General features: G+C 55.7%; 10 protein-coding genes across 10 annotated transcripts; 6 read left to right on the plus strand and 4 right to left on the minus strand.

The window, feature by feature from the left end:
• Positions 1–1,604: 1,604 nt before the first annotated feature.
• On the minus strand, positions 1,605–2,891 carry SETTUDRAFT_167509 (uncharacterized protein). The gene is made up of 2 exons (XM_008024456.1): positions 2,656–2,891; positions 1,605–2,533 (listed from the first exon to the last, which is right to left on the minus strand). Exon 2 carries the CDS (start codon positions 2,512–2,514, stop codon positions 1,687–1,689), a length of 828 nt encoding a protein of 275 aa, XP_008022647.1. The 5' UTR covers positions 2,515–2,533; positions 2,656–2,891; the 3' UTR covers positions 1,605–1,686.
• A 1,707-nt stretch (positions 2,892–4,598) lies between these two features.
• SETTUDRAFT_167510 (uncharacterized protein) lies at positions 4,599–6,511 on the plus strand. The gene is made up of 3 exons (XM_008024457.1): positions 4,599–4,740; positions 4,801–6,099; positions 6,154–6,511. The coding sequence occupies exons 1-3, from the start codon at positions 4,617–4,619 to the stop codon at positions 6,303–6,305; spliced, it is 1,575 nt and encodes a 524-aa protein (XP_008022648.1). The 5' UTR covers positions 4,599–4,616; the 3' UTR covers positions 6,306–6,511.
• A 680-nt stretch (positions 6,512–7,191) lies between these two features.
• Positions 7,192–7,903, plus strand: SETTUDRAFT_146781 (uncharacterized protein; the record flags this gene model as incomplete). Its single annotated transcript, XM_008024458.1, has 2 exons — positions 7,192–7,397; positions 7,452–7,903. Exons 1-2 carry the CDS (start codon positions 7,235–7,237, stop codon positions 7,901–7,903), a joined length of 615 nt encoding a protein of 204 aa, XP_008022649.1. The 5' UTR covers positions 7,192–7,234.
• Positions 7,904–8,685: 782 nt separating this feature from the next.
• On the plus strand, positions 8,686–8,958 carry SETTUDRAFT_64163 (uncharacterized protein; the record flags this gene model as incomplete). The annotated part of the gene is made up of 1 exon (XM_008024325.1): positions 8,686–8,958. A coding segment is annotated over one exon (273 nt), but the record flags the coding sequence as incomplete, so codon positions are not given.
• A 660-nt stretch (positions 8,959–9,618) lies between these two features.
• On the plus strand, positions 9,619–14,042 carry SETTUDRAFT_183062 (uncharacterized protein; the record flags this gene model as incomplete). The annotated part of the gene is made up of 4 exons (XM_008024459.1): positions 9,619–10,475; positions 10,532–10,675; positions 10,784–12,851; positions 12,984–14,042. The coding sequence occupies 4 exons, from the start codon at positions 9,619–9,621 to the stop codon at positions 14,040–14,042; spliced, it is 4,128 nt and encodes a 1,375-aa protein (XP_008022650.1).
• An 857-nt stretch (positions 14,043–14,899) lies between these two features.
• SETTUDRAFT_79830 (uncharacterized protein) lies at positions 14,900–15,577 on the minus strand (the record flags this gene model as incomplete). The annotated part of the gene is made up of 1 exon (XM_008024329.1): positions 14,900–15,577. A coding segment is annotated over one exon (678 nt), but the record flags the coding sequence as incomplete, so codon positions are not given.
• A 640-nt stretch (positions 15,578–16,217) lies between these two features.
• On the plus strand, positions 16,218–19,615 carry SETTUDRAFT_167514 (uncharacterized protein). The gene is made up of 4 exons (XM_008024460.1): positions 16,218–16,995; positions 17,048–17,914; positions 18,591–18,777; positions 19,158–19,615. The coding sequence occupies exons 1-4, from the start codon at positions 16,440–16,442 to the stop codon at positions 19,399–19,401; spliced, it is 1,854 nt and encodes a 617-aa protein (XP_008022651.1). The 5' UTR covers positions 16,218–16,439; the 3' UTR covers positions 19,402–19,615.
• A 99-nt stretch (positions 19,616–19,714) lies between these two features.
• On the minus strand, positions 19,715–21,041 carry SETTUDRAFT_103912 (uncharacterized protein; the record flags this gene model as incomplete). Its single annotated transcript, XM_008024461.1, has 2 exons — positions 19,715–20,964; positions 21,011–21,041. The coding sequence occupies 2 exons, from the start codon at positions 21,039–21,041 to the stop codon at positions 19,715–19,717; spliced, it is 1,281 nt and encodes a 426-aa protein (XP_008022652.1).
• Positions 21,042–21,564: 523 nt separating this feature from the next.
• SETTUDRAFT_26024 (uncharacterized protein) lies at positions 21,565–21,957 on the minus strand (the record flags this gene model as incomplete). Its single annotated transcript, XM_008024213.1, has 4 exons — positions 21,565–21,653; positions 21,705–21,798; positions 21,855–21,872; positions 21,931–21,957. 4 exons carry the CDS (start codon positions 21,955–21,957, stop codon positions 21,565–21,567), a joined length of 228 nt encoding a protein of 75 aa, XP_008022404.1.
• A 936-nt stretch (positions 21,958–22,893) lies between these two features.
• SETTUDRAFT_104264 (uncharacterized protein) lies at positions 22,894–24,276 on the plus strand (the record flags this gene model as incomplete). Its single annotated transcript, XM_008024462.1, has 1 exon — positions 22,894–24,276. The coding sequence occupies one exon, from the start codon at positions 22,894–22,896 to the stop codon at positions 24,274–24,276; it is 1,383 nt and encodes a 460-aa protein (XP_008022653.1).
• Between the last annotated feature and the right edge of the window lie 3,146 nt (positions 24,277–27,422).

Consider the following 27,422-nt stretch of genomic DNA (forward strand, 5'->3'; position numbering starts at 1 on the left):
AGACTGTCTGTACGCTTGACAAAGTTGGCTGGCCACTTCTGCCCAACCTGGCCAGCGCCGCGCGCAGCCAGCAGCTTATTAGCCATATCGCGCACAGCAGCATACGTGGGCGCAAATCCACGTAGATCTAGATCAAGTATATAATCAACTATCACCTCCTCTTCTAGCTTAGTGAGCTTCTTTGAGTTAGGCTGGCAATCGCGTTGAGCAGGTATACCAGCGCGTCGGCGGCGGATTGTTCGTTCAGACACGTTGTAGACAGCAGCAGCGCGACGATTACTTTGTGTTTGATGGAGATTAATAGAAGAAATAGCAAGCTAAATATCTACTTCATTTAAAGCTAATTAAGTAGCGCTACGTTGAGCCATTGTTCGTTGAGATAGGAGAGGTGCGCAGGTTTGGTGGGGTGCGGCGCTCGCTTGCCTGCGGCGCTCGCTTGCCACATACGTTATGACGAAGGGACCGCTTAGTTATAGCGTGCCACGCGACCCCACATGACTAACAACACCAAGACGCCACCACACACCCTAGGACCTAGGTTCGAGGACGAACCTATGGGGAGGGAGGATGGTGTTACAATCCGTGACTAGTAACAGATGAAACTGCTTACTAAGTGATCAGTTTCGAGGATCCAAAGGATGCACTACGCCGCAATCCTTCGCAGCCGTGCCGCAGTCACGTGACCTGCTCAGTGATCAGTATGTCTTGGCACTACTGAGCAACTGAGCACTCTGCATGCAACCTGCAAGTTGCTCAGTGATCAGTACCTCTTGGCAGTACTGAGCAACTGAGCATATTGCATGAAGCTTTAGTATATAGCACTAGGCATTGAGCCCTTATAGCTCGATGTGTTCAACTTAAGTTTTGAGTACAAGTACAATACAGAGAGTTATTCTACTTGCACGTTACCGTCCTCGTTTGCACCCTGTCACTCTATCTGCGAAAACCAACCAACAAGAAGATCAACACCAGAAGTCTGATATTACTTCCACTTGATCTATACTCTTAACAGGAACTAGCCCTATACAAGCTTAAGATCTTCACAAAGGGCTCTCCTATAGTCGTACTTTTAATTAAACTTTATCTTTAGCTCTAGGCAACGCTTTATAAATGCTTTAGGCCAGTTTAGGCCAACAAGGTCGCAGTTACAGGCAGCTAGCAAAGAATTAGCTAGATCTTTAACAGCAGAAAGGCGTAGGGGAAATCCTTGCGCATTAAGGTCTAGTATATAGTCAACAATCGTCTGCTCTTCTATTACAAGAAGCTTTATTAAGTTAGGCGTACAGTCGCGTCAGAACGTCTTTCTAGCTAGTCAATTACTAATTAATCTTTAAGGTACGTTATAGAGAGCTGCAGCGCGCCATTAAGTTAGTGTCGCGTCTTGTTTAATAGCTTGAAGTGCGAGTTGCAATTAAGCTTCTCTAGTAGAGTGTATATCACTTTGTTGTTGAGACATCACATGTTATGGTCATAGAATAGTCAAAGTTGGTGGGGTCTTGGCGCCGTGAGCCACTCGCTATACTGAGCCACTCGCTATACTTTGACGTTATCAAATTCAAAATAACCCATAATGTATGCTTTATAGTATGGACGTATGTACGTGTCTACGAAAAACAAGAATCGAAACGTATGATTGAAAAATGCTTTCTGAAAGACTGGTGTGTTTGTTCATAAGTAGTCATGATTTCAAGCAGCAGTAGCAACAGTGCGGCTCTCATCCTTGTTCGCGCCATGGATGCCCCCACTCTCGTGCAGCCTGCGCAGCCTCTCTTCCTCCTTCCGCTTCATCTCCTCCTGGATGCGCACCCGCTCAGGCACAATGCGCTGCCTCTCGCCCGTGATGTTGAAGCCGGGGATGCGCTCCACGCCCAAGGCCTTCATCGTCTTTCTCTCCACCACGCTGTAATCGGCATCCTCACGATCAAACTCAAACGGCTGCTTAACGCTAACGGGGGGATTCGTGATGACGCGGACATTGCGCAGCTGGTTGTTGGACGCCGAGTGCAGCATGAGCGGGTGCAGGAGATAGACGTCGCCGACGACGCCCGTGGCCTCTACAAAGGCGTCGTCGGGCATGCTAGCGGCCAGGCGGTTGAACCAGCGCAATCCGTTTTCCTGGACAAAGTCTGGGTTCTGTGCGCGCGGCGTCATGCGCGGACTCACGCCGTCGGGGTTCTCGTACAGATGCTTGGCTACGTGGGGGATGGCGGCTGGGCAAATGTAGGTGCCGCCGCCGCCGGGCACAATGTCTGTCCAGAGGGGGATGACGAGGAGCGCTTGCTCCGGGCTGTCGAGGTAGTGCACGAAAAAGTCGCCGTCGACGTGCCACTCGGGGAGGTCCTGGGGCCGCACGACTTTGTTGTGGCCGGCAGGCGTGCCGAGATTGACGATGAAGCCGTCTTTCCACGTCGAGGCGTTGGAGTCGACGCGGGCGGAGCCGCCGAGCAGAGAGCAGATGCCGCCCCAGGCTTTGGGAGCGAATTCCGAGACGGGGAATTCTTTGAAAAAGGGCATGTTTGTTCGTTCTGTGTGCCTGGGAGAACATGGCTGTGTTAGTAATGTGTGTTGTGGTTGCGCGAGGTTGAATATTCGCCAACGTGACCCGATGCAAGACGGAAACGCCGTCATGTTCGTATTACAAGGCTAGAAGCATACCATGTCGACATGTCTTTTGGATCCATGCCCAGTCTGGTCCAGAGGTTCTCTTGGAGGCTTTCGGCCTGCTCCCGTGTGAAACAATTGCTCAACTTGAGCCAGCCATTGTCCAGGAAAAAGTCAATCTGCTCCTGTGAAAGCTTATACTGCTCTTCCGCGTCCGCCATGTTTGATGCTACCCACTCGTTCAACCTACAGTGTGGATCGTGAAGGTATTTGTTGAATGCGATATAGGCAATTGCCCGGAAAGAGACCAAGCTCTGGGCTGGAAGATAACCAACGTTTTTATAAGCTACGAATCAAGCACTACATGGGACTAGCGCAAGCAGAGCGATGCAGTCTACATGTTGACGGTGCGATTGGTAGCAAGTGGCCTATTGCGGCTGCGTACCAGGGCTGCTAACGGCAGTTTTGCCGATTATCCGGTGGAAACGCTGGACTGGAGCCCGTCGGTACTGGCACACGTGCCGCTGGCCTGGAGCATGTGCGGCTGCGGGGTGAGCCGTTTGGGCAAGCCGGGCGGGGCAGGAAGGCCTGCTGCTGAGGACGCGTCCGCGGCGAAGTGGACGTCGAATCGTGTCGTCGGGGTCAGGACGTCATGAGGCTGCGCTACGGCATGACGGGTATTTTCATGGCGATGCATGACAAAGCAGAGGCGGAGGGTGACGGGGAGTTGGAGGCGGGGAAATGGGGAAGTGGAGAGGGGCAACGTTGGTGTTGGTGAAATTGGGGTTTGTCTTGGTGGTGTACAGTAGGCTTGGCGTAACTTTTTCGTGCTTGCTTATCATCGGCTTGCACAACTCGGGCGACGGCGCTATACAAGTCATCATGTTATTTCCTGCGCGGTAATTGGGTGGTCACGGCCAAGTTCAATCATCAGGCGCTGCGGTGGCATTAATTGGAGCATCAACTACATGCTACATGTAGAGACTTGACTGGGTGACGCATGGTGTTCCTTGTCCTTGCTATTGCCCGGTCTCATACTTGGCTTGTAGACGGAAACACTTAGTTGTCGCAAAAAGCGGAATGGTCCCACCATGGAAGGTTCAGAGAAAAACTGTGCCAGAGAGTTGACAGCTGTCGAGGCTATATTAGCTTTTCTGCCAGACCCGACTGCGGCACCTGGGAGCGACAGATTAAGATAACGGCCTCGCGTTGCCGTTCGCATGGCCCACGGGGTTTGCCTAGAAAGTAGGCACCACGTGTCCTCGAGTGGTTGCGGTAATTGATTTGTCTACACTACAGTAGATACTCAGCCTGGCCCTCGTACGCTACTGACCACAACCCTGGATGCTCTCGTAATCCTCGGTGACCGATCATGTAGCGGGCCGAGTATGGGGACGACTACCATGGAATGTACCCCACTTGCTGGCCTGGATTGGAAGCATACGGATGGGGGCGCAAATGACGATAATGCGCAGGGACGCCATCTAGTGAACACCTGGCCTCTCGAGGCTGACTGGCGGTTGTGAGCGTGTGCCTCGGTCGCAAGAGATACAGGCAGTGAATCGGCGGCGCGGGCAGCGTAGATTAACAGCACTATGCAGAGGCAGCGAGCCGGGTGGCGGCTAGCCGCAAGCGGGGGGGGGGCCGAGCAAGGAAGGATAGTGAAGGGCGGGATTGCAGAGAGCAGAGCAGCGAGCAGCGAGCCATGGCATGGGCAGAGGATGCGGCGAGGCAAGGCAAACGTGGTCTTACACTGGGTAAAGCAATGGGGGGCCTGCGCAGTCCGCCGTCCGCAGACCCGCTGCAGGTGCGTGGGGCGCAAAGGCGCGCTAGGCTGCTTCCAGCCGGCGACTTTGAACTGGCAAGGTGTTCACAGTATCTTCCGCCACAACGTCGAGCGCATAATAAAAGGCCCTCTCACCGCTCTCGCTCTACTTCTACCCCATTCGCCGTGCAGAGGACACTTGACTTCTTCCTCGACACACGCTCAACCCCCCGCCTCCTCCCACAGCACCATGAAGTACTCCACCGTCTGCGCCGCCTTCTTTGCGGCTGTCGCTGCTGCGTCCGACGTCAAGCAGCTCAAGTCGGACGACTTCAAGGGCTTCATCGAGGAGCATGATCTCGTCCTTGCCGAGTGTAGGTTTGCCCCTCAATTGCATCCGCCGCCCCTCAATTGCATCGCTAACACTGCCCCAGTCTTTGCGCCCTGGTGCGGCCACTGCAAGGCCCTCGCCCCCGAGTACGAGTCTGCCGCCACGACGCTGAAGGAGAAGGACATTGCCCTTGTCAAGGTCGACTGCACAGAGGAGCAGGACCTCTGCCAGGAGTATGGCGTCGAGGGCTACCCCACGCTCAAGGTCTTCCGCGGCCTCGAGAACATCTCGCCCTACAGCGGCCAGCGCAAGGCCGACAGCCTGGTCTCGTACATGACCAAGCAGGCCCTGCCCGCTGTCTCGGAGGTGACCAAGGACACCATTGCCGAGTTCAAGACGGCGGACAAGGTGGTGCTGATTGCCTACTTTGCCGCCGACGACAAGGCCTCCAACGAGACCTTCACCTCGGTCGCCAACGGCCTCCGCGACAACTACCTGTTCGGTGCCACCAACGACGCTGCCCTTGCCAAGGCCGAGGGCGTCAAGCAGCCCGGCCTCGTCCTCTACAAGTCGTTTGACGAGGGCAAGGACGTCTACACCGAGGCCTTTGAGGCCGACGCCATCCGCTCCTTCGCCAAGGTTGCCTCTACCCCGCTCATTGGCGAGGTTGGCCCCGAGACGTACTCGGACTACATGGCCTCTGGCCTTCCTCTGGCATACATCTTCGCCGAGACGCCCGAGGAGCGCGAGGAGTTTGCCAAGGAGCTGAAGCCTCTGGCTGAGAAGCACAAGGGCAAGATCAACTTTGCCACGATTGACGCCAAGTCGTTCGGCCAGCACGCTGACAACCTCAACCTCAAGGTCGGCACCTGGCCCGCCTTTGCCATCCAGCGCACCGAGAAGAACGAGAAGTTCCCCTTTGACCAGGACACCAAGATCACACAAAAGGCGATTGGCAAGTTTGTCGACGACTTCCTTGCCGACAAGATCGAGCCCAGCATCAAGTCTGAGCCCATTCCCGAGTCCAACGATGGCCCCGTGTCGGTTGTTGTCGCTCACAACTACAAGGAGATTGTCCTGGACAACGACAAGGATGTTCTCCTCGAGTTCTACGCTCCCTGGTGCGGTCACTGCAAGGCTCTTGCTCCCAAGTACGAGGAGCTTGGCCAGCTGTACAAGACTGACGAGCTCTCCAAGCTCGTGACCATCGCAAAGGTGGACGCGACGGCCAACGACGTTCCCGATGAAGTCCAGGGTTTCCCCACGATCAAGCTGTTCCCCGCTGGCAAGAAGGACTCGCCCGTCGACTACTCTGGCTCGCGCACTGTCAAGGACCTTGTTCAGTTTATCAAGGACAACGGCTCACACAAGGCCGAGGCGACGGTTCCCGAGGCTGTTGAAGGTATGGTTCACCAGGCTCCCGCCGCCAGTACAGAGGATACTAATTCTGCTACAGAGACTACCGAATCCGCCAAGGAGGCTGTCAAGGAGGGCACCGAAGCTGCCAAGGAGGCTGTCAAGGAGGGCACCGAAGCTGCCAAGGAGGCTGTCAAGGAGGCTGCATCAGAGGCTTCGGCGTCGGCCGCAAGCGTCAAGGACGAGCTGTAAATGGTTCCGACGTTTTCGTTTCTTTGGTTATGAGCCGCGCCTCTGGCGTATACCCTTACCACTTTCGGCATCGTGACATGTGTCAGATATGCTGAGGTACGAGTATTAAAACTGTTATGATTACATGGAAGGGTCGGCAAAGGGGTTTCCTTCTTATTCCAGACTAAGGGGTTAGGGTAGCGATTAGCTAATGGAGTTCCGGTTCGTTACTTCAACACATTGCCTTTGTGCTGTGATTGCATGTATTGCTGTGAGTGGGCGGTGAAGCATGTGGAAGAGTGGTAGGTGTACATGCATTTGCTTTTATTCACCGGCCATGTTTGCCATGTTGCCGCAAGATGGATGCGGTGTAGTCCAGGGCTAGTCCTACCGACTGGACCGACTCTGCATACTGCACGGACCCAAATGACAGGTGACGGGTCTGACATCGGCGAGACGGCCTTGTTTTTAGGCGACGTGCGGCATGTGCATGGGAAATTCCATCGCCATCGCAATCGTAATCGCAATCGTAACCGCGCCGGGCCCACTTTCGGATCTCGGCGTCGTGGCCGAGCCTTGTCTAGCGTGCCGCCCCCAACCACTATTTCCAACGTCGTCATCCATATGTCTTTGGATGCATGGCTTCAGTAAATGTGACACTACAATGCTGAATGCACTCCATATCGACGTCATGCTGCCTATCATGTCTCCCTGTGCGAGCCACATGCGCTCGTTTCGGATTCTGCCATCCGTCTTGACCGTTGTATTCTGATCTCACCGTTACGTCCCCGTACACCTTCATAGACCAAGTAACATATCTCGACATGTCCGCCTCTCGAATACTTGTACGCTCGTCGAAGACAGTTATACCACGAATTTACCTTGCTTCCCACATCAAAACATCTTTCAGACCTATCCCTAGATATTTTTCATCGACACGAGCATTCAGCATGCCCGACCAGCTCAAAGCCAGCGAGGTCAACTCCAAGACCGACCCCTCTGTCGCGAAGCAGTACGACGAGGAGACGCCCAAGGACCAGCAGATTAAGCAGTTCTTTGAACTCGTCGACGGAAAGAAGATTTGCATGCTCAACACATATCGCAACGGCGTCGGTACGCACTTAGCCCTCACCTACTTTCATATCTGCATCTAATATATGAGTATAGGACCTGTTGGCCGCTCCATGGCGCTCGCACGTCGCGACGGCCCCGACCTTCTCTTCCTGGCCAACGCACACTCGCAAAAATTCAGCGACCTCGAGCAAAACAAGGAAGTCCAAATCTCGTTCCAAGACCTCAAGACACAGGAATGGGCGTCCATTACCGGCACAGCCACCACCACCTCCAACAGCGACCCACGCATCAAGCAAGTCTGGAGCCGTGGTGCGGCAGCGTGGTTTGGAGACCTGGGCGACGGGACGCACACTGGTGGGCCGGAAGACCCGCGCATGACGCTGATTGAAGTCAAGGCAAAGTATATCTCGTACTATGTGACTGACGTGGGGCTCTTGGGCTATGCAAAGGAGATTATTCAGGCCAATGTCACGGGAGGTGTTGCGAACACGGGAAAGTTGCGGGAGCTCCACGAGGCGGATATCGAGAAGGCGAGGTCCATGTAAGTTTATCCTATAGTACTTGAAGTACTTGGAACAGACATGGGTTTAAGTATATTAGACTCGGATTGAAGCTTTGAGCTGTTATTTTCGTGGTCATGAGTATTTTTGTAATAAGTCGGTATGTACTTGACAAGTGAGCAGATAATCACCGTGACGTAACTTACTCATACCTTTCGTTCCCAAAAAGTCACATATGTTAGATACTAGTATTTTTTTTTACAGCCACCAATAGCGCCAGAACTCCGTGCACGCATGGCTGTGCGATCACAAGTAGGTCGCGGCATCAGCAGCCTCCGAGATAGGAAAGACTTGACTAGCGTCCAAGGAATGCTGAGAACGAGGACCCCCACGAACATTCACGTGGGAGGGACATCAGCTTACACTTTCTTTCCCAACCCGGGCTGTACTGCCACAGGGAATCTTACGCGTGCATGAACCATGTCAGCGGTGCTTGGGTTGCTATTGGTAGAATGGAACGGAGATGTTGGTCGACTATTGTACACCAACAATGGAGCTTTGACATAAAGGAAAGGAAAACATGCCATTCGTTGGCTGGCGGGCTGCTGCTGATGAGATGTGGAGTAGACTGGAGGAGTAGTTGGTGCGAAGGCGCATCAGCAACGACAACGGCGGCGGATGTGGAGCAGAAGAGCGTGAGAACAGAGAAAGAGATATAAAAGACAACGTACTTTGCATTTCTCAGATTCCCCTACTTACATCCAGCAGCAGTTTCACAACGCAGTTCGTCTATCTAGTATCAGCCAAATCTGAACATGTACTTCACCAGCACCACCACCGTCCTGGCCTTGTTCACAGCCATCATGGTCCCACCCACAACCGCATCGCCTCTCTCTCCCCGCCAAGGCGGCGCCTTCGTCGCCGTTGGCCTCAAGTACTCCGGCCCGGGCTGCACAGCACCCACCCTCATCAACGCAGACCCGATTTTCGGCAGCGGCAACGTGTGCCAGCCGCTCGACCGCTTCAACACCGGTGTCGCGATCCGAAGCTACAGTACGACGAGCGTGTCGCCTGGATGCAGTGGTAAGTTGTTGCTGTTATTGTTCTTGCTTCTCTGGTGGGGACTTTTACGACATGAGAGAGAGAGAGAGATGTGCGGGCTAATCTGTGCGGCTGGCCGCGATACAGTCGCGCTTTATCAGACGGTGGATTGTACGGGCACGGCGTTCCAGGCGCCTGTGGGTGGATGTGTAACGGGTGATGGGCCGTTTGTTAGTGCGTTTGTGACGTGTGCTTAGGGGTGAGTTTGGATTTATCAAGGGGTAGGGGTAGAGGTTGAGGTAGAGGTAGAGAAAGGTAGAGGATGGTAGAGGAGAGATAGAAGGTTTTAGCCTTGCAATTGGCATCTAGTCTCTCGTTACACATTTGACATCAAGTCTTCTCCGCGCATGGTTTCCGAAAGGAGCAGCATTTGTATATTCTGGCCAATGACATGTACCCGTATGTATACGGGTTGGAGAAAGTGCAAAAGTGGGGGTTGCGCTGGATCGTCGGTGCCCCGCTTTCGGGTTCGTCATGCTGGTCACGACATATAGCCATGATGTGATGACACCGTGGGTATGGCGTCGAAGGCAAAGAAGGCGAAGCTTTTCTGCTATTTATGCCGCGGATAGGTGTGGGTGCTGGGCGCTGGATTCCCACTTTTCTTTCGGACTACACATCAATCCACCTCGAGGAGAACAGTTAACACGAGTAGGAACATGGGCAAAGATCACCCCGACGCTGATATTCATCCTGAGGCTACAGGCCTAGCAGCAGCGACAGTCAAGGTGAGCTGGCAAAGCTTACCACTGCCACGTTACAATCCTAACCCTATTCAGGCACACTCGGCAGAATGTCCTCTGAAGCTGTACGCAGGCTGGTTCTGCCCTTTTGTGCAGCGCGCGTGGATTGTGCTCGAGGAAAAGGGCATCCAGTACCAGTACATTGAAGTGAATCCCTATCACAAGCCTCAGTCGCTGCTTGATCTCAATCCGCGCGGTCTCGTTCCCACGCTGCAATACCAGGGCAAGCCACTGTATGAGAGCACTGTTCTGTGCGAGTTTCTCGAGGAAGCCTTTCCACAACACACGCCGCATTTGATGCCAGCGGATCCGTATGAGCGCGCGAGAACGAGGATCTGGACAGACTACGTGGGCACTCGCATTATCCCTGCCTATCATCGCTTCCTCCAGCACCAAGGCGACGGACTGGAAGAGAAGCAAAGCGACTTTCTAAACCACATCAAGGAATTCACGCGCGAGATGGACAGCGAAGGGCCCTTTTTCGCAGGAAAAGACTTTGGCCTCATCGACGTTGCAATTGCGCCCTGGGCCAACCGGCTGTGGGTGTTTGATCACTTCAAGGGGGGTTCAGGCATTCCTGACGAGGGCCAGGGCGGCGAGGACGACGGGGTTTGGAAGAGATTCAGGAAATGGCTGGCTGCGGTCGAGAGCAGGAAGAGTGTCAAGGAGACGCTGAGTGAAAGGCAGCACTACCTCCCCATTTACCAGCGATATGCGGAGGATCGGGCGCAGAGCGAGGCGGCAAAAGCAATACGGGCCGGCCGAGGCATGCCGTAGGTGTGAAGCGCGGCGATGAATAGTGGCTGAGAAATGGATTTCTGATGAACAGGCGATGCACAGGCGATGCACAGTGCTGCACGAGTGACGTCAAAGCCCTCGTGGTGTTTCGAAACGCTGGGGTTGCCCAGGCGACGCTGTTGACAAAGGCGACCCACCAACACGGCCACAACCGGCTAAGCGTCAACGCTTCCACGTCTGCATCCACCCTCGACTCCCTTTGCCCATGCGACTGACTTCACCTATGCGCCGGCGCTCCACCTATTCCAACTAATCCAACCATACACCCCGCCGCCATGTACAGGTACACCGCAGGCACGCCCTGCCCGGCGCCCCATGCCCCAACAAACAGCTGTTACGCCGGCTACCCAAATCAATACGCGCCTAGCTATCTCGACGACGGCGACAACACGACGGCAAACCTCGAATACACGACCGAATTGAAGCCGCCGACTCGCCAGCCAAAGCCGCGCAGGCCGTTGCGCAGCTCCCACAACAAATCCACATTCAACCCCTCGCTGGATATTTTTGAAGATGTCGCACAGGAGGAAGAGCAGCAGCAGCGAGCAGCCTTTGACGTCAAGAGGAGAACCCGCGCCAGTCTCGTGCCCGCAGCTGCAGGGTCAAAGAAGAGCACCATTCTCGCACATCCAGCACAGAAGATGCCCAAGCCCGCCGCGCCCGTTCAGGAGCCCCAGCACGAGAAGCCCCGGCGACGCGTGTCGCAAGCTCCCAGCGAAAAACATGCGCCCGAGGTCAACGCCACCCTGGTGCTGCAGGAGGATATTTTGGACAAGAAGGAACTTAAGAAGCCCGGTCCCAAGAAGGAGGCGCGCCGCAGGACTATTTACATTCCCACAGACGAGACGTCCATTTTCACCATCCACCCAGGACAGCCCACACATGCGCCGCGCAACGCCCGCCAAAAATCGCCAGATCTCGGACTCGATCTCGTCACCCTATCTGATGAGGAAGGCAACAATTTGCAGCCAGCGCTGAAGAAGGAAAAGAAAGTGCCGCGCAAGTCGCTCGCCGCTCCCCCTAAACGCGGCCCTCTCAGCGCAACGTCGCGCTCGACGCAGAGCTTGTCTTTTTCAAACGACATTGCAGGTTCGGGAGGCGGCAAGGAGAATGTGCCTCCGGGCATGGAGGTGTTTGCGAAGAAGGGCACTGGAATGCACATTGAAATCAACTTTACCAAACCAGAGGCCAAGAAGCCCGTAGTGAAGGCTTCCAAGGTTCATTTCAGCGCGCCCAAGGAGCCCGAGAGGATACTGCAGACCAAGAAACGAACCGAGGGCACACAAAAACGACCGCGATCGCGACTCGCCCACGACGATGTGCCGGCCAAGGCGCTCAAATCAAGGGCAGATGGCACCGCGTCCACGGCAAACAGCAGCGCATCTCTGAGGTCGACCATCAAGACTGAACGAGCAAAACTGGCCAAAGCAAAGCGCGCCCCACTGTCTTCTTCCCCGTTCCACACCGACAAGTCACCGCCCACGGCCCTCCGTAAGCAAAAGACTGCAAGCGTAGCAAGTAGCATTACCATGCTTCACGAGGTCGGCGAGCGACCACAGCCGCGGGAAAAATACCCAGTGCTATGCGAGGATCTTGCGCAACCCGAACTCTACGAGGACAACTGGCTTACCTACCAGGAGGTGGCTATTACACAGCTTCTCAACTCTGTATTCGACTCGGCAAACAAGGACCCGAATGCTGAGCAGAGCCCAGAGGATTTGCGCAAAAAGATGCTTGCCATTTATCAGGATCCCGCGGTGCCATCACTGCACAAGCGTCTACAAGCTTCGCTACAATTCGGCGCACTCAGCATACCCAAGGATCTGCTGGCCCAGGCGCTCAGGCTAAAGGATGATGTTGGTCTGCGCAAGAAGTTTCTCAACCTGTGGACCAAGTCGTACGACCTGAGTGCACTGCGGGCTGCAGCCGAGACGATTGTGGGTCGCCAGATCACAACGCCATGCCGCTTGTCCACTGGCTCCACGTGCTCAGACGACGGGTCCCGCCAATATCGCGCTGAACGACGGGCAATTGAAAGCTTCTTGTCTTCGTTCTTGATCAAAAACGAAGATGCTGTTCGCGTCAAGTCTGGCGGCGGTAGCATTGCCAGTCTCACACGGGGTGACGACGATTTTGGATCCCAGGGCTGGTCCTGGCGCCGTACCGCACTGCGGAGTCTGATGCTCATCCTTGTTCTTGATCAGGCAAAGACTACAAATGCCCTGTCGGGCTGCTTGTTCCAGACGACGTCGCCGTACAAGACGTCCGTGGAGATTCTCCATCATTTGTCCAAGATGCTTCTTCCTTCGCACGGCGACATTACTCGACCGCTCCACCATCTCGGTTACAAGGTCGAGCATGCCCAGTACCCGCTGCAGGAGTACACGTACCAGATTGAAAATATTGCCATTGACCTTCGCGATGGCGTTGTACTGAATCGTCTAGTGGAGCTGCTACTCTATCCATCTACCCCAACCGCAGAGACAGAAGACACCGTGACACTGAACATGCCAACGGGCGAGCTACTTACCAGCGATGTGTCACACAAGGACTTGTGGGTGCTATCTCAGCATCTCAAGTACCCAGCCATTGGTCGTGCACAAAAGGTTTACAATGTGCAAGTTGCCCTGGCAGCCTTGAGCAGTGTCCCCGGTATGCCCAGCGCCGCAGCCAGCGGAATCCGCGCCGAAGACATTGTCGATGGTCATCGCGAGAAGACGCTTTCCCTCCTCTGGTCACTAGTTGGGAAATGCGGGCTGGGAAGTCTCGTCGACTGGCCACAGCTAGTCAAGGAGACGGAGCGCTTCCAAAACCAATGGTACCGAACAAGAGACAACTTTGAAGACCGAGCACTCGACTCGGAGAACGACGAGGACACGAGTGAAGTAGATGGACTGGCATACCACAAGCGTCTTCTCCTCTCGTGGTCACGCTCAATCGCGCGTCTCCACGGCCTGCGCGTAGCCAACCTCACCACGAGCTTCGCCGACCCGAAAATCCTCGAGGTCATTGTAGACACATACCTGCCTTGCAACGTCGCCAACACGCTCGACAGCGGACGCCTGGGTCTGGCGGCAAAACTCAGCGCCGTCGGCTGCTCCGCTTCCTTCATCGCGCTCTTCACGCCGCAGAACAAAACGGCTCGCTCCATCCCCAGCCGCGACTTCACACTACTCACCCTCTCGTTCCTAGCCTCGCGCCTCCTCCCACTCGCACGCACCCACCGCGCCGCCACAAAAATCCAAACAGCATTCCGCCACTTCCTACTGCGCCACCAGACGCACATGCGCATCAAGGCCATGCAGCTTGCGCACGCCTGCGCCGTCGTAGCCCAGGCCCGCCAGAAAATGCTCCATGCCGCCACGCTGATCCAGCGCCGCTGGAAAAACATCCAGGCCACGCGCCACAAGCAGCTTGAAAACGACATTCTGGCTTTCCAGGCGCTCGCCCGTGGCTGGGCGATCCGCAGGTGGGTCAGGCGTATTACCGCCGGCAGAGTCGGCGGCAAGGAGAAGGTTAGGCGCGTTAGGGGTGGGTGGTGAAAGACTTGAGTCGTGGAAATTGATCGAGTCATGTGCAAAGAAAGAAAGAAAGAAAGAAAAAAAAACACAGAAGGTGAGATTGGAAAGGGAAAAATGAGGTTTTCATGATGGAGCTTTTTTTAGGGGGGTGGATTTCCTGGGTTTTTGTTTCTTTTGGAACTGGAGGCGTTCTTGGTTTAGGTTGGGGGTTTTTTTTAGTCGGGTGCTTTCTTGGGATTGGGATTGGGATGGATGGGCGTTTTCTCCTTCTTCTTCTTTCTCTTTCTTTTTATTTTTTTGCGTTACGACAGCGTTACATGTCATGTCCCCCCGCACCCTTTCTCTTGACTTGATTGTCTTATTTCCTCGCGCTCGCTATATATCCACATATCCAGATTGTTTTTTTTTACAATACTCGTCATCATTGCACTTTGTCATTCGCCTCTTCCACCGTGACTCGAATAGTGGGTATAGCGTGAAGCAATCTAGACAGTAGTACTGACAACTTGTTGCATGTCAGAACCACATTACACATGTCTTGGTTTCATCTATTCGATTGGAGGTGAAGTAATAATGGAAATGGGACTAGCATACAGGAAAAGTACATCACAACAACTGCCATTCAGTATCTGTCTCTTTGTGGGGAGACGTAGGACTCAAGGTAGCGTCAATCCACTCGCCATCGACGCTGTCGTCTTCACTTTTGCCACGCGGCGATTTCTTAATCTCCTGGTCGTGCTCGCTGGACTCATCGCTGGGCGTAACATCCGTGGGGCCTTTAGCGGGGGACTTGGAGGTGGGCGGGGCAAAGTGTTTTCAGCGTCTAGGAAAGCAGTGGCAGTAGTATATACTCTTGTTTGACCGACCCAGTGAGCATCGTCGCCGGCAACAATGATCTTGGTGTTGTGGTCGTTGCTGCGAAGAAGAATGCTGAATTCGCGTGCGGCATTCCACATTCGCATGCCGTTGGGACAGACGTACAGGTAGAGTGCTTTTAGCGCCGGGACCGTGTGCACAATGTAGTCTGCGAGATGGGCGTATGCCCGGCGAGTCGCGTCGTCGGAGCCGTCTTCCTCGTAGGGCTGGATGAGCAGACAGAGACTCGAGACGTGGCCGCGGGCCAGCGGACTGAGGCTCTGCAGCCAGGTGCGCGTGGCATATGCTTGGTAGCGGCCGCGGGGACAGGGCCCCGTCAGGAAAAGGAACGTTGCGTCCTGGTAGGCGGCTGGGTCTGCGGCGTCGTGGATGCGGCGCCGTCGGTTGTGCTCGTCGCTAGTTGCAGGGCGCAGCATGTTGAGAGGCCCGCGGGGGGCGTCGAGGACCCATAGAAGGTCGTCTGCCGTCTTGAAGTGGACGGCTGGCCCCACGCATCTGAAGCGCGTGTAGATGTGGCCTGGCTCCGAGGCCTTCTGGGGCGACAGGTCTGCTCGTGGACAACGGCATATGTCGATCTGGGATTGCCCTGCAAACGTCGTGTTGCTGGGGTTCTCGAGGTGCGGCCAGTCGAGTGCGTAGTTGATTGTGGTGACGTTGTCTGGCAGTGACAAGTGTGGCATTGGTCTGTCCACACTCGGACACATAGCAATGCTGGCGGCGTGCAGGGAAGTCTGCAGAAACAAAGTGTTTGGCTGATGGAGGCAGGCAGGGTTGTATGTTGTCTCGTCAAGCCAGGCGCGATGATGGAGTGGCGGGCCGGGCCTGACTCGGTCTGGTTACTTCCTTGTCAACGCGGCCAGACACGAAGTTGATAGATCATGGTGCATAGCGCGCCGTCTGCTGCGTCGAGAGGGTTCCAGGGGGCGTGTAGCAGTCGTGTGAGAAGGCGGATGCTGTGTGCGCCGGGTGCTAAGAATAGCAGGCTACGTTGGAGCGCGAGGCGAGGCGAGGCGAGGCGAGAATGCGTCAGCAGGCGCGAGTACGTGTATGTAGCGGAGGCGGAGGCGGAGACGGAGCCAGAGCCAGAGCCAGATTTGCAGTGCGTGGCAGGACGAGGCCCGGATATCGTGTCAGCTGGAATGGTGGCGTTGGTGGCCAAGTGGGTGGGCGGATGGCAGGAGAACAGGCGCGATGCTAAGCTTTGGGCGGGCTCGACTAAGGCAGGGCTTGGCTCGGCTAGCTGCTACTATGGAGGAATCGCTCTAATATGGCCATGGAAGCCGATGCGTGACCGTCGTCGTGGTGCTGGAGGTGAAGAGGTAGCGTGTGTGTGCAACGTCATTGATCGTGGGCCCAAGCGGCATGCGCTTCCTAGATAAGCGTCGCCCACACCTCGACCGTCGCGCCAGGCCGTGAAGGAAAAGAAGAGGAGGAGGAGGAAGAAGAAGAAGCACAGCAACAGCACAGGAACCAACGCTACATGGCCGTGCTGCTCCATGACCACCCGCCGCCACCATCACCACCACCACCACCGCCTTCTTGATGGACGAGACTGGCAGCGCTGAGCCCCAGACGCCCACCGCCGAGGGCCGCAGCTCGCCACGGCCGACGACGCAAAAGAGCAGCAGCCATGCGCCCGCAAAGGCAGACGCCGCCGCCGTCGAGTCGCACGACTTCGCCAACCCCACGCTCAACATCATCAGGAGGTTTTCCCGCAAGGCATCGACAAGCTCGCTGGCATCGCGCGACCCAACGCCGCCCCCGCTGCCCCCGCGGCCCGCGCTCGCTCTGCTGTCGCGCCCCTCGACGGCGCACTCGATCGCGCCCAGGACGCGCAACCTCAGCGTGGCCGACGACGCCGCGAGCATACTCAGCTATGCGCGCACGGTCGACGCCGGCTATCAGGAGAGCATCCTGGGCGAGGTCATGGGCCCGGCCGAAAAGTCGGAGCAGGAGAAGTCGCTGCTCCGCTCGCTGGGACAGAAGTGCGGCGACGCAGAGGCGCAGAGCATGTTTCCCCCCGATGCCGACTTCGAGGCTGCCTTTGCCCGCGAGTTCGACGACGTGGACGAGCTGGCGCCCGATGGATCCAACCAAGGTCAGACTCCTGCCGCCTGTCTCGACGTGGCGCTTGCTGATGCAGTCAACAGAAGCCATGATGCTCCAATGGCGCGCCAAACTCAAGCACTTCCTCATCCTCTCGAGCGCCGGCAAGCCCATCTACAGCCGACATGGCGACGACCAGCTCATCACAAACTACATTGGCGTCGTCCAGACCATCATCTCCTTCTACCAGTCGACCCACGACACGCTGCGCGGCTTCACCGCCGGCCAGGTGCGCTTCGTCGTCATGTCAAAGGGCCCGCTCAACCTGGTGGCCATTACGCGCCTGCCCGAGAGCGACTCGCAGCTCCGCTCGCAGCTCGAGGCGCTGTACATGCAGATTCTCTCGACCCTCACGCTGCCCAGCATGGAGCGCATGTTTGCCGCTCGCGCAAATTACGACCTCCGCCGCCCACTGCAGGGGACAGAGACCCTGTTGTCGGCCTTGGCAGACGGCTTCACACGTGGATCGCCGTCGACGCTGCTGTCGGCGCTTGAGTGCTTGAAGCTCCGCAAGTCGCACCGCACCGCCATCAACCATACATTACTCAAGGCGCGCTCCGAGAAGCTGCTGTATGGCCTGCTAGTGGCATCTGGTAAGCTCGTTTCCGTGGTCCGACCCAAAAAGCACAGCCTGCATCCCGGCGATCTTCACCTGATCTTCAACATGCTCTTCGAGGCCGGCAGCGTCAAGGCCGGAGGCGGAGAGAACTGGATTCCGCTGTGCCTACCCGGCTTCAACAATACAGGTTATTTGTACATGTACGTCAGCTTCTTGAATCTGGAAGATCCCACCGAGCACATGCAACAACGGCCTCGCACGAGCGACGGCGCGGACGATGAAGTCGCCGTCCTCCTCATTAGCGCCGACATATTGCATGGAGGACAAAATATCACGACGCCCAACTCCCTTGGTCTCCCTGTCTGCCTGGCCGATCATGTCATGTCGCCGATAAGACACCATGTAGGAAAGGACCCATGGAGACGGTAACTTTGGGGGGGGGGGCAGGGCCGAAAAGAACCAGGAGATGCAAAAGTCGGAGTAAAGAAAACTCCATGTCAAAAACACCCTCCCCACAGTAGCCTCGGCGATGTTCGTAAAGGCAAAAACACCATAGTGGCAGCATGGCTCATCGGGGATGACAGCCATCCGAAACCGACCAGAGGGACCCGCGACTTCGTCAGCCGTTCTTATTTTTTTCCCTTCCCATGCACAACTTGGCTCACATGGAGGATATAGCCAGGGCCACGCATGACTACAGGCTGCGTTAATTTTGCCCTCGCACCCTCCCCTTGGTGCGCTTACCCCACATCATTCGATGCAATATTGGCACGGTATTGGTATGGAAAGGCACTTGACTAGCCCTCCACGCGTCTTGACATGGAGCGCGTGGCCTGGCCCGTCTGGGATTAAGGAGTTTTTGCAAATACGACAGCATCGGAGGAAGAGAAAGTTTACCAGTATATGTACATACCTCGACCAGGTCGTCTCTCATTCGTCTCAGCTCGAAGAAGCTCTCCTTGAGAGCGGCAGCGGGAAAGAGAACGACACACACACACAGAGAGAGCGTTTACACTAACGGGTGTCTCCGCAGAACTTGCAGCGCAACGGATCCATCGAAGCGATACGAACAGCGGTCCACCAAGGCCGTCCCACATGCACGGACATAGTCCCCGGCACTCCGCTAAGACACTTTCTGTACAAGTCGAGGGGTAACGTGCAATTTACCATGCCGAGCTATGCTCCGTACTTCAACGGCGACCTGGAGAGGAGACGGTATGTATTATTAATCATTGACAATCCATTTCCCCCCGCCGCCTCGACTTGCCTCTTCCATGACATGTAGTCATGTCCCGCTCCTCCGCCTTGGCAGAAACAGCAAACACACATCCAAATCCAGACCAATCGACAACGACAAGGGTCCGTCGGGGAGTTTGTATCACTGCATATTTGCCCAGATTACCTTTGCAGATTGCTTCTCACACACGCACACATACACACTATTTCTGCCTGGCATGTCGGGCTCCGTGTCAAAGTGTGAAAAAGAAGCTTATTTCCCTTTAATTTTCGTTTGCATATTGCACCTCTCTCTCTCTCTAGCAAGCAAAGCAACCAAAAAAAACTTTAAGATTGGGAGCTGACAACGCCGGTTTTAGCTTGATTGATGTGTACAATAAGCTTCACAGCAATGTGCACAGTAAGCCCGCGTCGCTCAAGGTGCACCATGAAACCAATACGACGTGTATGGCGCTCGCGTGGAGCACGCCCTTGTTCGAGCTGTATGCTGTTGCCCCCGCGAATACGTCGCGCGCCGCTCTGGCCCAGAGCGCAAATCAGATTGTCCAGTGGGTGCGCAGGGAGGAAGAAAGGGTTTTTATCATCGGCGGTGCGGTCTTTTGAGTGGCTTGCCTCGTCAAGCTGTAATTCATGTCACCGTTGGGAAAGATATGTTGACTGGTGTCCATGTCAGATGAGAAGGTGTGCGAGTCCGTCTACTTGATGCCCGGGCAGTACGCGCGCCCTTTTATTCATGCCAAGTAGTTATAGTGTGCATGGCATATTAGGAACAAACGTGAATAGATGACACCCATGAGGAATAAGATCAAAGACTTTCAAAGTGACACCCGAATCCTAGTTTTCATGGCACTGCTGTAGACGACATGAAGTTGCATATACATATGCACATCGACATAGACATACATACACTCATGATCTATCCATGCCTTGGCAAAACACGCGCATCTTCCATCTGCTCAAACACATGCTTCAAACTCGCCCACGTATCGCTATATCCCATCCATCCACACTCCCTCGCCTTGCTCATGCTAATCACGAGGTCGAAATTGCGGCCTAGCACAAAGCCCAGGAAAGACCATGTCGCTTTGTCAAACGCCGTCTTGTCCAGGCCCTCGCGCTCGGCAAGGGCATGCCACGCTTGCTGGACATCGGCGCGCTGCGACCACTGGACGAGATCAATATGCTGCTCTACCTTGTTGGGGTGAAGCACTGGGGTGCCCTCGACACCAATGGCATCGGCTTGCAGCGAAATAGGGGGTCGGGGCGCCATGTCCATGGTGGAAGAAGCCGGGGTATTTGTTCCGACGACTTTCTCCATAATCTTTTCCGTCATGCTACCAGTGCTGTTGCTGGTGCCAAAAGCATTCTTGAACTGGTCTGGTTTGACGCTGATGCCAAAGTAGGCGGTGACTTTTGGCCAGAGATTCTGCCAGCTCTCGACGTCGCCGTTGACCACGTTGAAGGCCTGGTTCGCGGCTCGTGGCTCCAGCGCGGCCCACGCGCAAAACTCGGCGTGCAGCTTGGAACTAGTGAAGCAATCAAAGTGCGTGTAGAAGGTGGGCGAGCCGGGAAACTCAATTCCACTGCCGCTGGACATTTCCTTGGATACTAGCACGTACAGAGCAAGGGCTGCAGAGAGATTCATAAAGTTGCCCATTGCAAAGCCAATGACGTCGTTGGGGTACGTAACCACCCATTCCTTGTTGTGCTTTGTGCAAAAGTCGTGGAGGATGTTTTGCTGGTTGTAGTAGAAGTTTGGGGGCCATTCCGAGGAGGTTAGCCAGGGTGCGTCTTCGTGCATGGGTAGCTTGGGCAGGCCAAGATGGACTCCGTATTGTTTGGCGCCGCAGACTAGGATGATGCGCTTTACTTCTGTAATCACCCCGGTTTTCTCTAGTGCGCAAAGAAAGTTGGATAGCATACGGCCATTGACCTCCCAAGCATCTTCTTCCTTGTCTTGAGCAAGGTAGGCGGCGAAAAAGATGTATTCCCCGCGCACATTCTTGAGATCGCTTGCCATGGAGTCTGGGTCCGACTGGAGGTCAATGTGGTTGTGGATGACGTTGTCAGAATAGTCTTCTTTTTTGCTACGCGACAGGGCGTGGATGGTTGGCCATTGTTGGCGGTGTTGGCTGAGTTCCGAGACAATCTCACGGCCAAGAATGCCTATGGTATGTTAGGTAGGTCAGCTTTGAGCAGTACCAAGACATACCAGTGGCGCCAGTGACTATCGCTGAAGGCATCGTGCTGTGCAGTTTGTAGAATGTTGTAATTAGACGCTGACCAGATAGACACTGCTATGCTTGCACTTGTATATACACATTAAGGTATGCATGACGTAAGGATGTTTTCATGCAAAGGCATGTCACAAATTCGCAATAGCGTAGTCATCTCCACGCGATTGAGAATACACATAGAGTGGCAAAATGTCCAATGCTGGTCGTCTCAACTTGCTCTGATGAGATGTAGAGCTGTGGCATGTACACCAGACGCAACCAGTTGGTGGCATCTTGGATGAAGGAGAAGTGAGCGGTGTAGTAACGTGGGGCAAAGGCCTGAACACAATGCGTCTGCCGCATTGCCGGTTTGCTGCGAGTGACCATTTCTGGCTCCGTGTGTTGAGGCGACTTCCTGCCGAGTAGAGAGGCACGGTCTGTGTGAGTCGAATTTATACCGCGGTCGGACAATGTTGGACGGGTTTTAGTTCCGAAGCATGCGTGGACAGCCATGGGGTCGCAGGAGGAAGCGAGCAGAAGTCGGATGTGCTCATTTGCGAGGGCGCTTTTGCCAGGTGAGTTCTCTGAATTGGTTCTTCACCTCGTCCTTGAAGTGATCAAACGACGAGGGGCCGGTTCCTAGCAGGGCCGTCAGTCTATGGGTCTCTGGCGGCGACATGTGCAACCTACTGCCGCCACCATTCTTCTGCTCAAAGTCTGGCAGCCTATGGATCTTGCGATATGCCTTTTGCACGGCGCGGTTGAAGGCGGGCGATCGGATCAGCTTGGAAGCGTCAGTGAACAGCGCCGTGTGCAGTGGCCAGGGCAATATTGACGTACGCGTGCAACGGCCCATGCCTGGACTCAACAGTCAGTGTGATTGCTATCCTTGGGGTGGCGAGGGCATTTCACGTACCTCGAACAGTGCGAACCACGGCCCCATGGCGGGCTCAGTCGTGCATGCGCGGGATAAGGAATGCAGGAATGCGCAGCGATGTATGTCAAGACGGTGAGATGATGTTGTGGTGGTGGGGCTCAGGCGAGGGCGGAGGTGGCGGTGGTGGCGGGAGTCGGGCGGGAGAGGAGGATAGAGGTGGAGGCTCTTAATCGTGATTGTGATGGACACGAGGGGGGGAAATGTCGGACCGGCAGCGCAATCGGCTAGGCGGCCGCGCCTGGCATTGGCAGTGGAGCCCGGCTTCCATGGTGTTTTGTTTTGGCGGCCATTGCCAGGCGGGTGCTCTTAAAAACACGCCGTCTGCCTGCCTGCCTATTTCTCTCTCTGGCTGGCTGCCTGCACACGCGCATTCCTGCTACCCCGCGGCCATCTACACATACACACCACACACGCGCACGACTCGGGACCTCCACATCTTCCCCCCTCGGCCTTGCATAGAGGGCGCGCAGCCACACGCCGGCGCTACTTGGTACGGCGTGGCCGCGATCCGCCACAGGCCATCGGCAGACCTGGTTCTTGGGAGAGGGAGACGGTCCGGCACTTGTGTGCTTGTGCTTGGATGCCTATGTGGGTATAGGCGTCTCTCGCCCCGACGCGCAACGGCCGCGACTGCAAATACACACACACACACACGACAACAATAACACGACGACACGACACGCTTCGACTCGCCTCACTCACGCACTCACTCGCCCCGCCTCGACGGGCGCCTATCGCAGAGAACACGCTGGCAGCAGTAGTACAACTGGCGCAGCATTAGCCGCCCGCCGTCACGTCTTATACTTTCGCGCCTGGCAGCCCCTCCCCCACTACGCACTCTCTCCCTCCGACCACGACTCAACCCTCTTCAAGTTGCATAAACTCCGCGCCCTCCGGCGCAAGGCGAAGCTCAAGGGCGGCCTCATTAGGACCGACCCAGCCATGGCCAGCCCCGACGATCCCATCTCGCCCTCGTCGTCGAAGCGCTCGCGCAGCAAGGACAGCCTGCGCTCGCTCACCACGTCGTCGCTCAACACCCCCGCCGCCAACACGCCCACGGCCAGCACAAACAGCCTGCTCAACCCGCTGTCTGTCCCCGGCACCCCCGCCACGCAAGACAATGCTGCCCCCCACGCCATCCCGTATCCCGCCTTCCTCGCCTCGACCAGACATGTCGGCGCCAAGTGGCTTCGCCTCGAAACGGCCCTGGCGGAGCGCTTTCGCGACGCTGCCCAGCCCACAGACGCCGATGAGCCCTCGAGATGGGCACGCTGTTGCGGCGAAGACTATGCTCTGCGCAACCGCTACGGCAACGTCGACCCCTACCAGGCACACCGCGTCCGCCTCGTCGTGCCCGAGGGCCACTTCGACTACATTAATGCCTCGCCCATCGTCCTCGAGACGACCAGCTCGCACACGCCGCTCAAGTACATCGCCACGCAGGGCCCCAAGGCCGAGAGCTGGTCGCACATCTGGCGCATGATCTGGCACGAGAACACCTCGCCTGCCGTCGTCGTCATGCTCACGCAGACGGTCGAGGGCTACCGCGAAAAGTGCCATCCCTACTACCCGCAATCGCTCGACGAGCCCGACCTGCGCGTCAACGAGCACGACGAGTTCCAGGACGGCCTCATCCACAACCTGCACTTGGCCTCGTGCACCATCGACGAGGAGGCGAGGACCCAGGTCCGCGAAATCGACATGACGACCGACGACGGCAGCGAGTCCAAGAAGATCTGGCACCTGCTCTTCGCTGGCTGGGCAGACTTCTCAGTGCCAGAGGGCGACGACCGCGCCGCCATGCTGAAGCTGATTGAGATGTCGCGCGCAAGAAACTCGGACAACACGGCCAACCCGCGCATTGTGCACTGCAGCGCAGGCATTGGCCGCAGCGGCACGTTTATCGCGCTCGATTGGCTCATGCAGGAGCTCTACGAAGGCTCGCTGGACAACGTAGCAGAGACCGAGGACCCTGTGGTCAAAGTGGTTGAGATGCTTAGGGATCAGCGCCCCGGTATGGTCCAGTCCAAGGTCCAGTTCCAGTTCATCTATGACGTCCTTCGCCACCAGTGGCGCGACCGATGGCTCACTCAGCATCCTGACGAAGCAAGCCAACTCGGCCTTGGCAGCGCCGCAGACACGCCTGACAGCGAGCCTGCCCTCAAGCGCCAAAAGTCTGTACACAACGAAGAAGGTTATCTGTCGCCACCCACTGCATCGTCCCCGCTGAGCAGCGGGGGTGCATGCGACTCGCCAGAAGCTCGCGCACAGCTCGAGGCCGAACTCCAAGACGCAGACCTCGAGTACGAAAACGGCAAGACTTAGTGGCTTCTGCCTACTCGCTCGCATGCGGGCGACGAGAGCGTGTCACGGAACTCGCTTGCTCTGGTGCATACCTACGACAATGCCTTTGAAGCGGGCGCTGGGCCACCCATTGTCCCTGTTGCGCCGCCTCCACTTGCTACTGCTGGCCCTGTACTTGAGCATGTCGGGGCCGATGGCGAGATTGAGCAGCAGCAAGACGGTGCTGCAGATGCCCAGGTGCAGCCAGATCCGCCCTCTCCTCCACCTCCTTCTCTCATTGCCCAAAGTCGTGTGTCATCGCAAGCGTCTCTGTCCGACTCACTTTCTGCTCACGAACCCATGTGTAGCCCCGGCCAGGTGGTTGTGTACGCAGCTCTTGCTTGTTTTTGCATTGTCAGTCTCATGTTTGTCTACTGGGAGAGTCCCCATAGATTGTAATTTTTTTCGTTATTGTTTGGTTTCAAGATGCATAGCCATGCGGATATACCCCTTGGGTTGGGTTTGGGTTCAGGATAGGGTGGCCGAGCAACGGAGGGGGGAACCAGAGCAACTAGAGGCATTGGTAATTCTAGATTTCCAAACTTTGGTGTCGGCTTCACGTTTGCATTTGCCCGCTCGGGCCTTCTGGGTTGGATATACGTACGCCTCAGTCTTATCTTCATACATGGCAGTAGACGCCGTCACTACGTGTCCCTTGTCTCCCGGCACTTGCATCTGCCCGCCTGCCTGTCTGCCCTCGACATTGCGCAACAAGAGTACGGCCTAATTCCACCCGCCGCAACACTGTCTATTTCCCACTGCAATTAGCATTTGTTACCGTTCCGGTCAGATGGGAGGAGGGGCCATAAAGGCTCTCTCCCACATTCAGCCTCGGAATTCCGTCAGAAACGTCCCGCACCATCCTTGCTATTGAGCTGCTGAACCCTGTCGACGAGCATCTACCATTATGGCCTGACAGATAGAACGGGTAGACGGACAGACGGACATAAGGAAAAAGAGAGAGAGAGAAAAGTTAGCAGACTGACAGCTGCCATACCATGGCTCTGTCCAGTCCAGGCCCCCATGCTACGAGAGCATGAAACCCCGTTTTTTTGATGCCCCGCTCGTCGACGTCTGTTACTCATACGCTCATGATGCTCTATGGCCAGGTTTTCTGCTTTCGCCTTGCGTCCGATGCATGTCCCTGTCGCCCCTCGATCACGCCTTTGGACCTACGTACATAGGCTGTACAGGCCCTAAAACCGCGGCGGCGACATATGCGCGCGCGCGACCGCCCGCCCCCTGTAGAAGAAGGGTAAGGCCGGCGTACAGACCGCGCAGCAGGCCGGTATTAGTCCGTGTGTGCTATGTTTGCTTTTGAGCAGGGGGGCCTCTCGCGCTTACTCGCTCGCTCGATGCTCTCGTCCCGTCTCATGCATGACTCGGGGAGCATCACAGGGCTTTTGTACGGTAACGGCCTGTGTTACGTTCCGTATGTGTATCGATGTACAGTAAGAATTTAGGGAAAACCCAGAAACCAGTCAGAAAGTCTATGTGGCACCACCCTCGACCTTCCCCCCACCCCTGGCTCAAATCAGAGAGATCCGCGAAACACGACCAGGGCTGTTGGTTGCAGCATTCTCTCGCTCTCTGCTCGCCGCGCACCGACGTTAGCGCCCTGTATGGTATTGCCTTGGTTGATTCATTGACTTGACCATATACTAGTCTGCAGCTTCGGCAGTTGGGCCTGAAACAAGAAAAAAAGGCGTGAGGCACTTTTGTCTACACCGTGGTCGGAATCGCATTTTGCCCTACCAATAAGGGGCAGGTGGCAAAGAGGTCCTACGCCAACAAAAAGCTCCTATTTAGCTCTAGCGCGACTCTCTTCTAGATCTACGCTCTATGTGGCGATGCTAAGAACCAAGAACAGAGATCGTGATTGGTCAAAACTTCATTATTTTGGGGACTTCTGGGTCAGTTTTGCCCTCATTGGCAGGGCAAAATGCGATTCCGACCACGGTGTAATGAAAAAGGGTGAAACCCACGACTTTGGTAAAGGGGGGGGGATGTGGTGGGTAGGCAAGGGGGAGAGATTATCAGATGCTGGATAGGCAAAGACGCCAAAAAAACGTGACATGTTGACGGCTCGGATATACGACGCAGCTGGAAAAGCCGAGATCCGACGGAGCAAGGCATCAAGAAAACCAACATGGCAAAGAGACGGAAACGGTAATGGCAATGCGACTAGAGAGGAAAAGAGCGTCGGAAAGACAGGTCACTCGTATTCTTTTCTGCTTTGGGCAAGAGATGAGAGGGGGGGGTGGAGGGGTGAGGGGTGTGCAAGAGAGAGGGATCGCCATCGCCATCGCCCATCGCTAAGTATCGCCATCGCCATCTGACATCTCACCGCACAATGTCCCTCGCCCTCCGCTTGGGATTGCTGGTTTGCAACCAACGATGCACGCGGCGCTTTTTCCCTACATTGCCATGTCCGTTCATGCGATCAACGACGAGAAGAGAGAGAGAGGGGGGAAATTATTGGAAAAAAAGAGGATCGAGTAATGGCACACAGCAACCAGGAAGGGGGACAACGAGACATCCGACGCACAAAAGGTTCACTGTTCTTTTCCATCCTCCGCCCCGGCTACACTAGCTAGCAACCAAAAGCCGGGGGTGGCGTGGCGGAGCCCGGGGAGTTTGCGGCGCATCGGATCAAAGAGGCCCAGGACCCCCCCTCCCCTTTCCACCGAAAGGAGGGATCCCAAGGATCTCCAAGGGTAATAGTAGTAAAGGTTTCAATAGTAATAATGATAATTGTAGTAACAATAGTTTTTAAAAAAAACTAGTACTTTTACACTTTTACCTTACATGGTCGGTACTGGTAGTCGCGAAACAAGCAAAAAAGGAGGAGCAGAAACAAGACAAGCAGATGACACTCATGAGTGGGAAGGGGGGGGGGGGGGGAAAGAGGAGAGGTATCGGGCGCGCGCACCAAAAACGAGGGCAGAACGGTGCAGTTGCCCATAAGGACCATAGTGCTTAGATGATTTCCAGGATGATGCTAAAATAGGACAACACCAAGGAAAATTAGATACAGCCAAGGTCGGTTAATGCTGGTAGCCGAGTGTGTGTGTGTGTGTGTGTGTGCTCGCGGAGACGGAAAACGGGATATTGTCATGGATGGCGGA

The sequence above is a fragment of the Exserohilum turcica genome (genome assembly GCF_000359705.1).
Source record: "Exserohilum turcica Et28A unplaced genomic scaffold SETTUscaffold_12, whole genome shotgun sequence".
In the NCBI taxonomy this organism is placed as follows: domain Eukaryota; kingdom Fungi; phylum Ascomycota; class Dothideomycetes; order Pleosporales; family Pleosporaceae; genus Exserohilum; species Exserohilum turcicum.

Bases quoted from the DNA above. Each gene is read 5' to 3' on its own strand.
- SETTUDRAFT_167510 (XM_008024457.1), top strand. From the start codon at position 4,617: ATGAAGTACTCCACCGTCTGCGCCGCCTTCTTTGCGGCTGTCGCTGCT. The intron at 4,741-4,800 runs GTAGGTTTGCCC...ACACTGCCCCAG, and splicing joins TGATCTCGTCCTTGCCGAGT to TCTTTGCGCCCTGGTGCGGC. The intron at 6,100-6,153 runs GTATGGTTCACC...ATTCTGCTACAG, and splicing joins GGTTCCCGAGGCTGTTGAAG to AGACTACCGAATCCGCCAAG.
- SETTUDRAFT_167514 (XM_008024460.1), top strand. From the start codon at position 16,440: ATGGACGAGACTGGCAGCGCTGAGCCCCAGACGCCCACCGCCGAGGGC. The intron at 16,996-17,047 runs GTCAGACTCCTG...TGCAGTCAACAG, and splicing joins GCCCGATGGATCCAACCAAG to AAGCCATGATGCTCCAATGG. The intron at 18,778-19,157 runs GTATGTATTATT...CGCCGGTTTTAG, and splicing joins GGCGACCTGGAGAGGAGACG to CTTGATTGATGTGTACAATA.
- SETTUDRAFT_167509 (XM_008024456.1), bottom strand. From the start codon at position 2,514: ATGCCCTTTTTCAAAGAATTCCCCGTCTCGGAATTCGCTCCCAAAGCC.